Source organism: Phymastichus coffea, unplaced genomic scaffold (assembly GCF_024137745.1).
Source record: "Phymastichus coffea isolate CEN01 unplaced genomic scaffold, Cenicafe_Pcof_1.1 PCOF00001, whole genome shotgun sequence".
NCBI lineage: Eukaryota > Metazoa > Arthropoda > Insecta > Hymenoptera > Eulophidae > Phymastichus > Phymastichus coffea.
The window spans coordinates 8,571,883-8,586,443 of record NW_026706812.1 but is presented as its reverse complement, the minus strand read 5'-3'; the positions used below and the strand labels follow the sequence as shown (position 1 = coordinate 8,586,443).

The 14,561-nt window shown below is 35.0% G+C and overlaps 1 protein-coding gene across 2 annotated transcripts in view; it reads left to right on the top strand.

Moving 5' to 3' along the window:
- Window positions 1-14,561, top strand: part of LOC131672752 (clarin-2) — a 476,318-nt gene that overhangs the window by 328,965 nt on the left and 132,792 nt on the right. Inside the window, exon 5 of one of the 2 annotated variants that reach the window (XM_058950304.1) lies at window positions 12,669-12,787. In XM_058950304.1, the coding sequence (XP_058806287.1) occupies window positions 12,669-12,787 (119 nt within the window). Of the gene's footprint in view, window positions 1-12,668; window positions 12,927-14,561 lie in introns of those variants that run through there. The other variant, XM_058950226.1, reaches the window with a different exon arrangement.

Sequence of the window (14,561 nt, the reverse complement as noted above, 5' to 3'; positions counted from 1 at the left end):
TACAGTTTTAACTGCAATGTTCAGCTGTCTACATAGGTGAAAATAAGCGATCCTTAAAAATTAGATTAAATGAATACAAAAAAAACATTGACTCAAATACAGTAGTAGCTATACATAGAAGAACTTTCTCATACGAATTTGACTGAGACAAAGCTAAGATATTGGATTATGAAAAGAATTACAAGAAACGCAGAATATCCGAAATGTTGCACATCGGCTTACATACTCGTAAAAATACTTTAAATAGAAAAGAGGATATACAATATCTTAGTCATATTTATAAGCCTTTATTTAGATCGATGAGGAAGGGATGACAGATGAAGAATATATACGAACTTTATTTTTAACTGCATTATAAAGTGACTGGCTACGAGCTATTCGTTTTAGCCTATAATAATTTGACTACGAGAGAAATCAGGTACACACATATACATATTATTATATGCCTTTAAGTTTACATTTGCAACTTTATTGTTAATAATTTGTTGTTGTTTTTCTGCTAATAAAACCTGAAGAGGTCAGCAAATGTGCTGACGAAACGTTGCAGAATATAATTAAAATTAAGTGAATTTACATCTCTCACTATTTCCCTTCTTTCCATTATTACAAAATTTATCATTTAATGAAATTTCAAGTTACGAGTTCAGAAAAAATATAGATTAAAATAATAACAAATAATAACTATCGCTGTTGATTTAAAAATGAAAGTTGTACTATTACGATCGCTATATAAAATTCAAAGCATTCTGATAATTAAAAAATCATTGCTTGTCTAATGGTTGACTATATTATGGATTATACGAGTAGGTTGTACATTAATGATACTCTTTTTATATATGCTTAATTATTTTAAGCATAAACATTTTTTGCACGAAGAACATCGAATAATTGCAACATTTATGAAATCCTCTATCTCACAATGCGTCGAACAGAAATTTCCAAAACTAAAACTTACACGGCTTTTGAAATCGCCGGATCGATTCACATGATATCCACTTTCGTACCGCGAATATTTAAATAAATTTTTATTTCAACACATTTTTTTGAAGAATATTATTGTTGTACAACCTACAATCCATAATTCATTTGAAGAATCGACAAAAAATTATTTTTTAATTATAAGAATGTTGCCAATTTCATGTATCGATAGTAATAATACGAGTACAACTTTCATCCTAATCAACAACGATATTTATATTAGTTATAATTTTAATCTATATTTTCCTGCAACTTATAAGGGAGTTACCTCTAGTGGCAGTTCCTGATTCGGATAGCTCGCAGCCGTCCTTACAAATTATTTAAGAAGAAAATTCGGGAAGCGCAAATGTTTTCACGACTAAATTCACAGATTGAAGAGTAACAAGTTGAAATAATGAAACTTGAATTAATAACAACAAATTTAATCAAATAAAAACAAACTTACTAAAAAAACAATCAACTTAATCAAAATAAACAAACCAATAATAAAACGTAACGAAATGACATTCCCAGCTAATCTACGTCCGACAGGTATTACCGCATCCGCGATGAAGCACGAAACTTGCTTCATCGGTGGCAGGACTGCCATCCGAACTGTCTTTCCTACTACTTCCGCGCTCCCAAACCAAAACGACGTCCGTAATAAAGGAAAAGTCTGACAATAATCGCGGTCGGCATGGTAGCTGGGATATCTGCCGCGCTACTCGCGTAGTAACAGCGCCCGGAACATGCGAGAGAGAAAGAGAGAAAATCGCAGCACTGACGTCATCCACCTGCCTTGCTCCTCTCCGTCATGCTCCTGTTGCTGTTGTTGCTATTGTTCTTTTCGTCGATGTTATTGTTGTTATTGTTGTTCTTGTCTTCGCTGTGCTGTCTCAGTTCGCCTCCTCTTACCAAACTCTCCGCTTGCTAATGCATTAAAATACCCACCTTGCAACGACCGTTCATGCACGAACGCCCGCATTATCTCACCGGAAACCTCACGTGTACCAGTGTAAGGTTCTAAACAGTTCGTGGCTAGGCGCGACTCAGCCAATCTTTCTTTTCATAACAACCCTCGCACACCATGCGCGTATCCACAAAAAAAAAATAATCGTCGGCGAGGACGCGAGAAACTCTTGTAAATGACGAAAATTGGTAGGAAAAAATGGCGCGCGTGCCGGCCTGTATTGAAGGTTAGTACTCACAACCGGAAAATCGGCGCGAGGGTGTACGCACAACTTCTTCCGTTCTCTCTCTCTCTCTCTCCTCGCTCTTCTTTATCCTTCCCTCCTTCGCCGCTTGCCCTAACACCACACCTTGACAAAAGAAAAAGGCTATCATGAGTGTATGCTGTCAACGCATATACTCTCAGCCAGGCGCGGCGCGTGGACCCCGGCGAGAGCTCAACAGGAGAAACAACGGTCATACGGTGATTCTCCGCCATAAACTCGTAACACAAAATTGTTTTCTTAAAAAATCTAATTTCACGATATTATGATTCATGATATTATGATTATATTTTTGTAATTAAGTTAATAAAAAAACACTTTTGTTATTCAAAAAATAAATGTAAACTGCAGAACAAACCTAAAAATAAATATAACATGTTTATCATAAATAGTGCAGTAATTTTCAGGTAAAATGTTACTTATAGAGAAGGTAGTGGTAATATAAAAAAGCTATTTTAGAGGAGTGATAAACCTTTGAAGATAACTTTCATCCCTTTTAAATGTTTTATCAGCAGATTAAAGTATATATTTTTTTAATACTTTTTAGTCCATACAATATATCAAAAATAAATATTTCATATCTCTTACCTCAGTTGACTCGAAAAATATTTTTTCAAAAAAATAATTTACATAATTTGTTTAAATAAATTGCATTCCACATTATCCAATACTACTAAAATGAGATATATCATTTTAATTAACGATAGTATCAACGATAGTTTATCCGTGTTACTGATTAAACCTTCACTATAATTAAGGGTAACTATCCCCCACAAAAAAGAATTCAAGCTAAAACGACGATGCAGGTCTACTTTATTTTTTAATTTTCTTTTATATAGATTAAATTTTAAAGCGGTATACAATTTATTGTATAACGAGTGAGATTGCCAACCCGTTATATCTCTCTCTCCCTAGTAATGATATGTAAATATAACATATTTCTCCGAACTTATCCTATATATTTATGAATTTATTATGTTTATATTCATTTATTATTAATATTTGTATATGTAATTACCCTTCGGCTCGAATATAAGGTAAGAGAGAGAGAGAGAGATGCGAGTACGCAGGGATACTTCCGCGCGCGACCGCGAGGCGCGGAGAGAGAGAGAGAGACATAGTCGCGCCTTAGCGAGTGACCGCGGGCACTAATCGACTAGACGCAGAGCAGAAAGAAATCGAGAGCCGAGCAGGCAACACGCTAGAGAGTGGCTATCGTGCGGATTTGTCAGCGGGCAGGTAGATTCCATTGTCTCAACGACTTTCCCTGCTCACATCTTCGTTGTGACCTGGTGCTTCCCTCTTCTTCGATCTTGAAACTTGGGCCTTTATCCAGAGAAGAATTGCGACGTCGCCTGGCCCAGTAGAGGATCTACGCTCGCGTATTGTAGCTGGTAGAGCAGGATTTCGTCAGGAGGAAACGAACCGCGGAGTGCACGTGGTGCCCGATAATTTGTGCGTGTGCGTTGACGCAAACTGTGCGACTCGTTTGCGTATCTAGAGGACGAGCACCGTCATTGTAAGTACCGGCTAGTTGGTTTACTCTCTCTCTATCCGTTCTCTCAGCGTACTCTCTCCCTCCTTCCGACCACTTTTGTTAACTTCTACTGATTAAAAATATTGTTTACCGTGAGTCTCTTTTATTTAATCGTATCCCGACGCCTTATTCAAACGCTCCGCCCTTTCGCGCCTACACCCGCTTTAGAATCTTCGGCTTTTGCGTTCTTCAGCCAACACTACGAATCTGCGCGGATCCGGCTGTCCTGTCACCGGCGTGACGAACACCGGACCTGAGAAGACGGACAGTCCAGGAGGCTCCAGACTTCGCTCGGACATTCCTCATTTAACATTAGTTATTTCTTTTTTTTATATTTACGGGGCTAACCGGGCTAAATCCCCGTTATAATTGTAAATTTTATAGCCAATAATTGATAAAAAATATTTAATATTTAAAAAAGAATAGAGGTTGCTACCCTTACAATTGAAAATAATGCTGTTTTGTAGCCTTTTTTATTCTACTATTTTTAGCTTTGGCTTCATCAAACTATTTTTTTCTAAAATATTTGAAAAAAAAATTATTTCCAGAAGTGAAATTTCAGAGTGGATTTCACACTTCTGAGATGGCGTATTAATCCGTACGAAATGTATATGCGTCTTATTTTTCAATGTACTGTAACATATTGCATGTAACGGGGCGGATTAGCTAGTACAAAATGTATTTATTGAAGAAAAAATTCCTACGATGCAGAGCTGACCGCCGCTCCGTGAAACACGTATGAGTATACGTGTATTCACCTTTACGTTTGATACTTTCGTTTCAGTGTCTTCTTTCCAACAGAGTTGAACTCACCTAAAGTCACCTGACTTGTGACATTCGATCTATCTTAGGTGTAATTGACCTAATGCTTATTCCACCTAATCTTCTAGATGAAATCGGTTTAAAATTTAATCCGTAATAAATCCGTTAAACTAATAGGAAATGAAATGACATAATGCAGCGAATAAAATTAATATCTTTTATAACTAGAAAATTACAGTCTTTTATGGACCGAAAGACTAACGCACGCGAATAGGATTTTGCAATGATTTACAATAATACGGGGAGAGAGAGAGAATTTGAAACTTTGCTGCGAAAACTAACGCTCGGCGCGAATACAAAATAACAGTCGCGAAAAACAAAATACTCTCTATAGTATTTTGTCGCGCAATAAAAAGGGAGGTGCACCTACCCTGCCGTGCAATTACGGTGATCAGCCGTAATTGTTGAAGCAAATTAAAGGTTCTTCTCAGAAATCATCTACACTACCTAGCTCGCTTCCAAACTGCTGCTGCTTTGCTGTCGCTAAATTTGCTGCTGCTGTGATGCTGCTTCTTTTCCCAAGCTTCCTTGTTATCACTCGCGCATGTATTCAAAATCCCAGGAAATAACTTTTTGTAATAAAACGGCGAAATACAGTGAAAAACAATTTGGCGGTACTATCCAAGTAATAGCTGAGGTTTAAATGAAACTTTTAAACTCTCGCGCGCTCTCTCTCTCTCTCTTAGTCGTTCGCTCTAGCATCGCGAGTGTACCGAATCGCGAAGGTATCGATTAATTGAATCGACCACCGTGCCTGCAATATCATCTAAATCGTCGACAAACACTTAGGGTGTACCTTCTTTGTTAGTTCATGATGTCTCTGCATAAGACCGTTTAAATTCCAGATGGCAAGTTTTGAGCTGTTCTTTGTACCATTTTGTTTATTAATATGGTTCGTATGTTTTGGGGTATGCTGAATACGAATCCGTGCTCAACATTTTCCTTGCAAAATTAACCATGATAAATTTTTTACAAATAAATATTGAAATTTTTTATTAATTTTTTTATTAAATTTTTTCTGGCATAAATCGCGTCAATATCAAAATCTTTCTTCAACTGTCGATGTACAAAACTATTGAACTTTAACAGGAAATTTGGCATATCAGTCTTTTCCAAAATGACGGATAAAATGCAAAAACCTGGAAAAAAAATTCGTTTCTTGTTACTATTGTTTTTCTTAAAAAATATGAGGCTTAGGAAAAAGTTTTTTAGAAGAAAAATGTCTTAAAATATATAAAGGAACAATCTTAAATTTTTTCAAATTTTTTGGAGGTATTTACTAAAAAAATTATTAAAAATACAGTAGAGATTCTTTGACTAACTCTGATACTTTTTGTTTTTATAAATTTTTTCCCAAACCCTATAATTTTATTTATGCTATGAAAAATACTAACCAGTAAGATATGAGTTATCTAAATATTGATTAAGATCTCTCATCGTTTTACTTTTATTGAAACTCTCTTTTGAATTAATATCTGATACAAAAATTCCTCTTTATTATCTTTATTTTGACAATTATTTTACGAACTTAGATCTTGTATTACATTTAAAACGCTTAAAATTAAAGTGTATTAGAACTGTTAGAGGCAATCGTGTCAAAGAAAAAATGTAATCGATGAAAAGTTACAATGTGGAACATGTGTAATAAAGTATGAGCAAAACTCTGGAATAAATAAAATCACTGTAATGGATATCAAAGGTGATGTCAATATTATCAATAGCTGTAGGAGTCACTCATTTATCATCATCAAAGAGATACAGTGCGATTAAAAAAAAATTGATATACCGGTTCCGCACCCCTTTCACTTTTACAGTCAGTCCATGGGTGGAGTTGATGTGCAGGATGGGTACTGCAATAACTTGTTGCCAAGTATTCATTCAAAAATGGACATGGGTAGTTTTCATTAGATTTAGACATACGATTTATTTTTACTTTCAGGTTCTGAAGAAACTGCACGCCTCGATCCTTTTCGAGGTATTACAAGTATAAATACGAAAAATTTATTTTAGAATGTCATTGTTTACTTCCTCATTTTGATTATTCTGAAGGACCTCGTACTTGTTAATGAATTGACTTAGACAGTAATCTATTACGCTTGCCATTTCTTATTTTGTTATTTTGTATTTAGTTTTCTGGGTTAGTTCGCTTTCTTTCTCTTTCATATTAATTCCATTTTTTGGCGTTGTTTTATTTAGAAGTAAGTAGTTACACTCTTGTTTTAATAGTAATTTTTATCTTTTTTATTTTTCTATTATGATGTTGAAAAATATATTTAACTTGACTGTCACTTCACTTGATTAGATAATATTTTAGCTTGTGGCGTATAGCGTAATATAAATACATCTACTCTCTTGAAGTATCGAACGCTAAATGACTAACAAATAAAAAAATTAAATCATTAAGATTTCGTCAGTCATGAAAAAAACGAATGCGTCAAATTTCCAAATAATTACAAAAAATTTAAGATTGCAAAAATTAATGAAATTATTCATAAATTTAACTAATATTGAAAATATTTCAAATATTACAGAATTTTATGCTTAAACTAAACCAAGTACCATTTTGAAATTCTGACTTCAAATTCGTGTGTAGCTACGCGAAAAATTCCTAACGTAATGTTTTTATTGTGTGTTATAATTATTATAATTGTTATACTGTGAATGGTAGATCGCTGGATTCAATTTTAGCGATTTCTCAAATTCTAACGTACAACTTTTTAGCCAAAATCATAGGTTTAAAAAATCTCCAATAACATATATAATTTCTTTTTTTCATTCTCAAACTAATCAATTGGTAGTTAATATAAATATATAGTTTTACCTGTTAACGTTTAAAAAAGTTATCAATATTTATTAATATTTCTATTGTATAGAATATCCTAAAAATCTCAGGACTATTAAATAGATCGAACGGAACCCGTTATCAGAAAAAAAAATTTTGGATAAAATTTATATTTTTTTTATTAATAAACCTGGAAATGACATTAATTTTGGTCTAAAATTTATTTTTCAAGGTCATTTCAAGGTTAATTTTCATTTGACCTCGGATTTGGAGTCAGTTGGAAATTTTACGTATATATTACTATCATGGGTGAGGTTCGGCAAACCCCCCTAAGATAATTGCTAAGATCACGCGAATTTCAGTGTTATCTTTTTAGTCTGTCTCCTAAACGATCCTACAATAATACGGTTTAGCAAAAAAGGTTTTAGACGAAAGTTACTGAACTCTGAAGGGAACATTTTGTGGTAAACTCGACTTTCAATTTGAAATTCATTTTCGACGTCATTTCAAGGTCATCTTTCTTTTTATTTACAAAAATTTGTAATCTCATTTCTGATCTTAAATCCTTGAAGCAGCCAAGTATATTTTAAAACTATTTTTAGTAAGACTTCTGGTCTCAAAGAATAATATTGCTGAAATGTTATCTGTATAAATTAAAATTGGCACAAGAATAGAATAAGGATGATTTTCATCAAAGATTGAAGTTTGCTGAACGAATGATCGTATATACGTACAGCCAAATTTCTTAAAGGAAATAGCTTTTTCCACTGAATATATCTTTCGGTTAAATGTCCACATTATTTATCATAATTATATAATAGATTATAGGTACTAAAGAATCCATAGTCTTTTTTGTAATCACATACATAATGTCCATAAAAACTGAATATTTAGACAGATATAATAAATGGTAGAAAAAAAGAATATTTTTCATAGATATGAGTTTGACACGAGAAAAGTATGAAGATATGTTGAATAATCAAATCGCACCTGCCATAAATGAGATTATCGTTGAGAATTTCCCCACATTACAAATAAGCTATTAAGAAGCCATCTCGTTCCCTGGTATATCGTCACTAGATTACTTTTTATGAAGCTATCTCAAAAAGAAAGTTTATGCCATTACACCTGCTAATTTAGAAGATTTACAGTAACAAATTATTGACAAGATTAAAAAGATCTCAAATGATATGATTTAATAAGCAATTTTAATATTATGTAATTGCATGGGATATTGTCAACTAAGAATGGAGAACATTTACCTTCTACGGTTGGATATCAATTTGAGTCACTTCCACCATCCAGAAAGTACTTCGATTGTGAAAAGCAAGAGTAATGACATTAATCAAGTACCTCGAAGAAAACTGAAGTCTTGTGTCCAGATAGTGTCAAAATTAGCGATGTGATCCACTATTTTTCATTATTTTTTAATCTGGTTGTGGCGGGGAATTTCGGGGGGCCTTAGCCGTGCTCTCAAATTTCTTCCGCCACAAGGCCTGTTTGGCTCTTATCCCCGATTATTTTAGGGTGCAAGACCGCCGTTTAATTAGGGCGATCGACGGGGATAGTGCCTAGTATCGCAACGTACTCCGGTTTACTCCCAGGGCGACTGTGCAGTGTGGGCAAACGTACGGGGACTCGCGATCTCTTCTATTCCAGGCCTTGATGTCCAACAATTTGGCTTCCTTCCGTCTTCTCGTTTGTAATATGCTGGTAACTCTGGTTGTGACACTCTACCTCGGGTCGGAAGATCGTTCGAATTCGCGCGTATTTCACTTATCGTGGGAACCTAAAAATAACGAACCAGTGTTTTCCGATTACAACCGTCCATGGCTGAAAATAATCAGCATGCAAAGAAGGTAGGGTGACAAGAAGCCAAATTTATAAAGAAAAATTGATCACTTTTTATTAATCTTATTTCATCCAACATACACACGGGGTCTAATTAACTAAAGGTCAGTATAACTCAGCACAATTCTATGTAGCAGGAAGGACTCGAATTAATAGACAGACTAAAATTCTTTTATTAGATCTTTGATTAAACGAAAATGGCGGAATGGTCAGCGCGACGTAATCGAAGAATTACTACCTGGTTTAATTAGGCTTAACTTTCAACTACGTCCTAATAATTGAACAATTAGTTAGCGCGACCTAACTAAACTACTTACTATCCTCTAATTAATTTAACACTCACACTAAATTTGGATACAGGCGAAGGGTCAGCCCGAATGATCTAAACACTAATTTTCTTCGCGCCTAACTCTATCATGCGCGGTAAATTAGAACACTGGCGAAAGGTCAGCGTGAATGATCTAAGCTATGATTTTCTTTACCTAATCCTAACACTCACGTTAAATTCTACGAGATGGCGGAAAGGTCAGCGCGAATCACTTGAAACAATAAGTATCGGCGTCGAAGGATCCACGCGTCGGCGACCTGTTATACCGAGAAATTCACGCCCGCACTCCTCGATTTCTAATAGTGAGTGGCACTTTGTTTACTTACAATTTTCTGCTGAAGGTTCGACAAGCAAGATTACTGCGGAAAGAACTAGCACAATCACTCCTTCTGGCTAGAAGAGTAGCGGCAAAATGGACGAGAATCGGCTTTTCGCGGTCAAAGATCGCTCTTCTTCTCCTATTTCCGAGAAGAAATACTATTATTGGTCGATATGCTAATTTGGATATCGGTAGCAATCTCTAAATATTTCATCATTGGTCCGTATGTAAATTCGAAAGATACAGTGCCCTCATTTATTCTCCTACTTTCGTCGCTATTTACCCTTTCTCACCCCCCACTAAGTTAGCTAGCATTGATTGATGGGAAAGATCTACCCCTACTCTTATCTATTTTTCTATGCGGACGGAAATCAAATTTTATTCTAATCCGCATTGGTCGTGACGTCACCAGCGAGTTTCGTCAGAGGTTCGAATTTTATCAGTCAATTTATCAATTTAATTTGTCGGAACGTTGGTCGCTTATCATTACATAAAGAGGTTTGTCGGCCGCATACAAATTTTCTTAATTCGGTATTTTCCCATTTTCGTTTTTAATTTCAACTTTAATTAATTGCGAGTAATAAAATAATTTAAGTCATTTCATTCGTAGCGCCCTCATCTTCGCATTTACCTTTAATTCTATTTATCCTTTCGCTCGTTTCATATAGTCTATCTCACTCGCTCTTATTTAGTTTGTCTCACTCGCTCTGTCTCACTCGCTCTCTCTCAGTCTGTCTCGCTCGCTCATGTTCAATTTATCTCGACCCTTCAAAATGGCCGCTCGCTCTTTCGTGCGTGCACCTCGTGCTCCGATACCGGTTTTTGGAGCGCCTCCTGGAGCGCTCCTGTTTCGGTCAGGTGATGTGTTTTCGAGGGTTTGTGTTTCCGGGTGTCACTAGTGGTCATCATAAGTTTGAATGTGTGGCGCTCAGGATGTCATCGATGGTGTGCGGCTGCCCGATACAACTGATTGCCGGCTGCCACTACATCGGCGATTTTCTGCTCGCCCCAGGTGTGCCAGCGTTCCACGAGTGTTAGTGTTAGTGTCTGGGAGTGTAACGGACCTGCATGTATCATCAACATGCATTTCCGTTGCATTTCCCAGTTAAGTTTCCCGTGCTTTTTCTTCGGTCGGTAACAGGTGATCGTGAGTGAGTGTGTGCGTGCGCTCTCTTATTTTGTAGTGCGCTCCATTTTTGAGTATCCGTCGGATCGCGTTCATCTGGCTTGCTTCGCCAATTTCTCCGGTGTTATTGTTCGGACATAACAAAAATGAGTGTTTGTTTTAGGGCGTGTCTGGGTTCGCGTTATATGACTGGTTACGGGGCGGCAAGGGACGGGGATGACTTTCCTGAGGTGTTGCAAATAATGCAACACTCTCAGGCAAAGCCTTATAATGTATCACATTACATGGTTTCCAAATAAGTGATTTACGTAAAAAGTTACACTAACCTTCATATAACCTTGGAAATTAATATCAAGTTAAAGATATTCAAGATTGTTGGTTCTCAAACCTATCTTTACATTTATTCGTTCGCAAATCCTGAAAACTTTAACGAAAACAGCTTCTGAATGATTTTTCAACATTTGTCCTTCATTTTATCCTTTGTAATTCAAATTTTTCAATTTAAAAACTATCATTCTAGACATAAAATTGCTTGCTCTTTCAAAATCGAATGTCAATTATATGGGCTTTTATTAAAAAAAATCACGTTAACCTTTGAATAATTTTAAAGGTTTAACTTAAGTTCAAATTCAAGGTCATAGTCAGATCACTCTTTTGATTTCCTAAAACTTTTGTATTTAAGGTACTAGTGCCTATTAGAACCTAAAAAGAAATCATATTTTCCACATTTTTGTTTACACTTTATTTATCAGATAAGGTAATCAAACTTTTTTTATAATATCAAGGAGCTCTTGTAGTACGTAAAAAAAAATTTTCTTTTCATTATTTCAATCATGCGCGCCTTATAAAGAGCGCCAACATCGACCCTTCAAAAAAAAGCATGATCTATGGCGGACAGTTAATCTCTGGAGTCTGAAACAAAAAAATTAAAATAAAAAGGAAGCGGTTTTACACAAGAATTGACCAGAAAATTTGAAAAATTAACAAGACATGTCGACCGTTCAAAAAAAAAGTTCTAAAATCGATCTTTTTTCCGATATTTTTTTGACACTAAAATTTTTTTTTTTTAATTTTTTCAATCAAATTGTGATGGATTCTTATGAAAATAACTTAAATACACAAAATACTTCAAGATTTATTTAAATCGAGTTACTAGATTCGGAAATTAACTGTTCGCCAGTTAAAAAAAAGTGATTTCGAGAAAAACGTGTTCAAAGTTTATTAAGAACATATTTTTAAAAAAGTCTATTTTTATGGCTTACTATCAGTTAATCAGCAATGCCTGAACCATATAAAAGTAAGCCTTTATCCTCGATTACCTGCTGTTCATTAAATTGGGCCTTTTTCTTTTCCAGACGTACTCCCTTCGTTGCCACCTTGCTGGCTTTTTCAGCCATCTACAGTGAGCCGAGAGCGTGCGCTTACTTAGTTGATATACCTCGTTTTCAGTTTCGAATTTTCATATAATATTTTAAGGATTTATTTTTAAGGTTCAAGCGGATCGAAATCCGTGAAAAAAATTTTTTTCAAAATTTTAATAGGTACTATATCTTTAAGTATTTTTCTAGTGCCCTTATTTTCTGAATAATTCAGGTATATACATACTTTAGGAACATTCTGTACTATTTGAAATATTTTTACTAGTATAAATATATAATATACATTTTCTATAGATGCAGAGTAAGTACAATAATTTATTATATATATTTTTCAGGCTAATTGCAGTATCAGCAGTACTACATTTTTTCAACGTACTTTTGGTTAAATGGAGTACATTGCAGGATCAAAAAAATCATCGGAAATCGTTGAACTCATCAACAAGAAAAATAGCAGGTGCCATAATGTTATATTAACGTACTTGTGCATTTATAACAACTGAACTTATGAAAAAATAATCTCTCTTGAAATCTCATGTATATATTATTGTAACTATTCCTCTTGAACACTATAGTACTTACTAAATATATTTATTCCATCATTATTTGCTTTTTTCTTGTAACTATTTATAAAAGATATAATCCTTATTTTTTAATTAACAATTCTACCATTTTTATGCTTAGGCAAACCCCGCGGAAAAATTTAGGTGGTCGGTTTGGGGGTAGAAAATTCACCAGTTTTCCATCAGTCGGCGCATTTCATTTTTGTAATAGCTAATTATCGCCGTTCTTTGCTTAGTAGTGGTCTCGGTGTATAGTAATATATTTGCGCTCCTTTATTTATTTATTTATCCTCCTTTATTTATCCTATATTATATTCCTCTTTCGTCAGCTGCTCTTGTTCGCCTACCGTCGGATCGCGTAGTCACGTTTGTAACGCCGTTTTCTCGGACGTGAGTGAACTGAATTGTATGAAACAAGGTATTCCGGAGTCGTAAAATAAGGATCTATTCTATTTACGCGGTCACGTGGCAGGGAAAAGGGTGGTAACCGATTTAATAGTACTGCAGCGCATCACAATCTTCATTTAATAATATCATACTATCGGAGAAATATCTTACAAAGTTTTCCCAAATTCTAAAACCGAAAACATCTAAAGATTGTATCTTTGATGTTGTACCTTCGGATAACTTTAATAGATGAATTTTCTTATCTTTGACAATAGCTTCTTGAACAGCTTCTGGATAATGTCCACTTCATGAATCAGCAATTATAGCGATCTTCCAACTTTTCGATACTATTTTTGTAGTACGATTTGTCTTTAATCTCAAAATCGGCCTCTATTTCAGCGATCACTTCTTCATCGGTCTTAAATTTCTTTCCAGCGACAATTCTCTTGAGATTTACAAACAGGAAAAAGTCGCTAGGGGATACGGTGGATGCGGAAGCAATTCGAAGCCCAATTCATTTAATTTTGCCATCGTTTTCATCGATTTGTGACATAGTGCATTGTCTTGATGAAACAGTACTTTTTTTTTCCTCAATGAGGCCATTTTTTTGCAATTTCTTACTTTAAACGTTCCAACAATACTATATAACAGTCGCTGTTGATCGTTTTTCTCTTTTCAAAGTAGTCGATGAAAATTATTCCATACGCATCCCAAAATACAGAGGCCATAACCTTCCCAACCGATTGTTGAGTTTTTCCACGCTTTGGATTCGGTTCATCGCGTGTAGTGCAGTCAGCTGACTGGCGATTGGACTCGCGAGTGAAACGGTGGAGCCAATTATATATAGATATACACAATGTGACTACATATACCATTCGGGACGTATATATTTGTATTCTACAGATATATACCCTGTCACATATTGACGCAAAAATTTGGGTTTATTACGATAGAAGAGATCCAAACACTGCTTCGAATCATGAGTACATCGTCTTCGGTGCTCATATGGCTTGTACGGAATTCAGTAAACTACTTAGGAATGGTTGCTTCTCTGGCGCAACGTCTGGATAACACTGATCAAACCACTTTTTGATATCATCAGAGCTTTTTTTCATTAAAAAATAATGTTTCATTAAAACACGCAATTCCTTTTTATCCATTTTTGTACAAAAGTTACTTTACTTAAAATGCTATGTCTCATAAACTAATAATCAGATAGCTGTCAAATTTATACACATGTTTTGAAGGTTGGTGCTAACAGAAAATGATATGGATTTAATT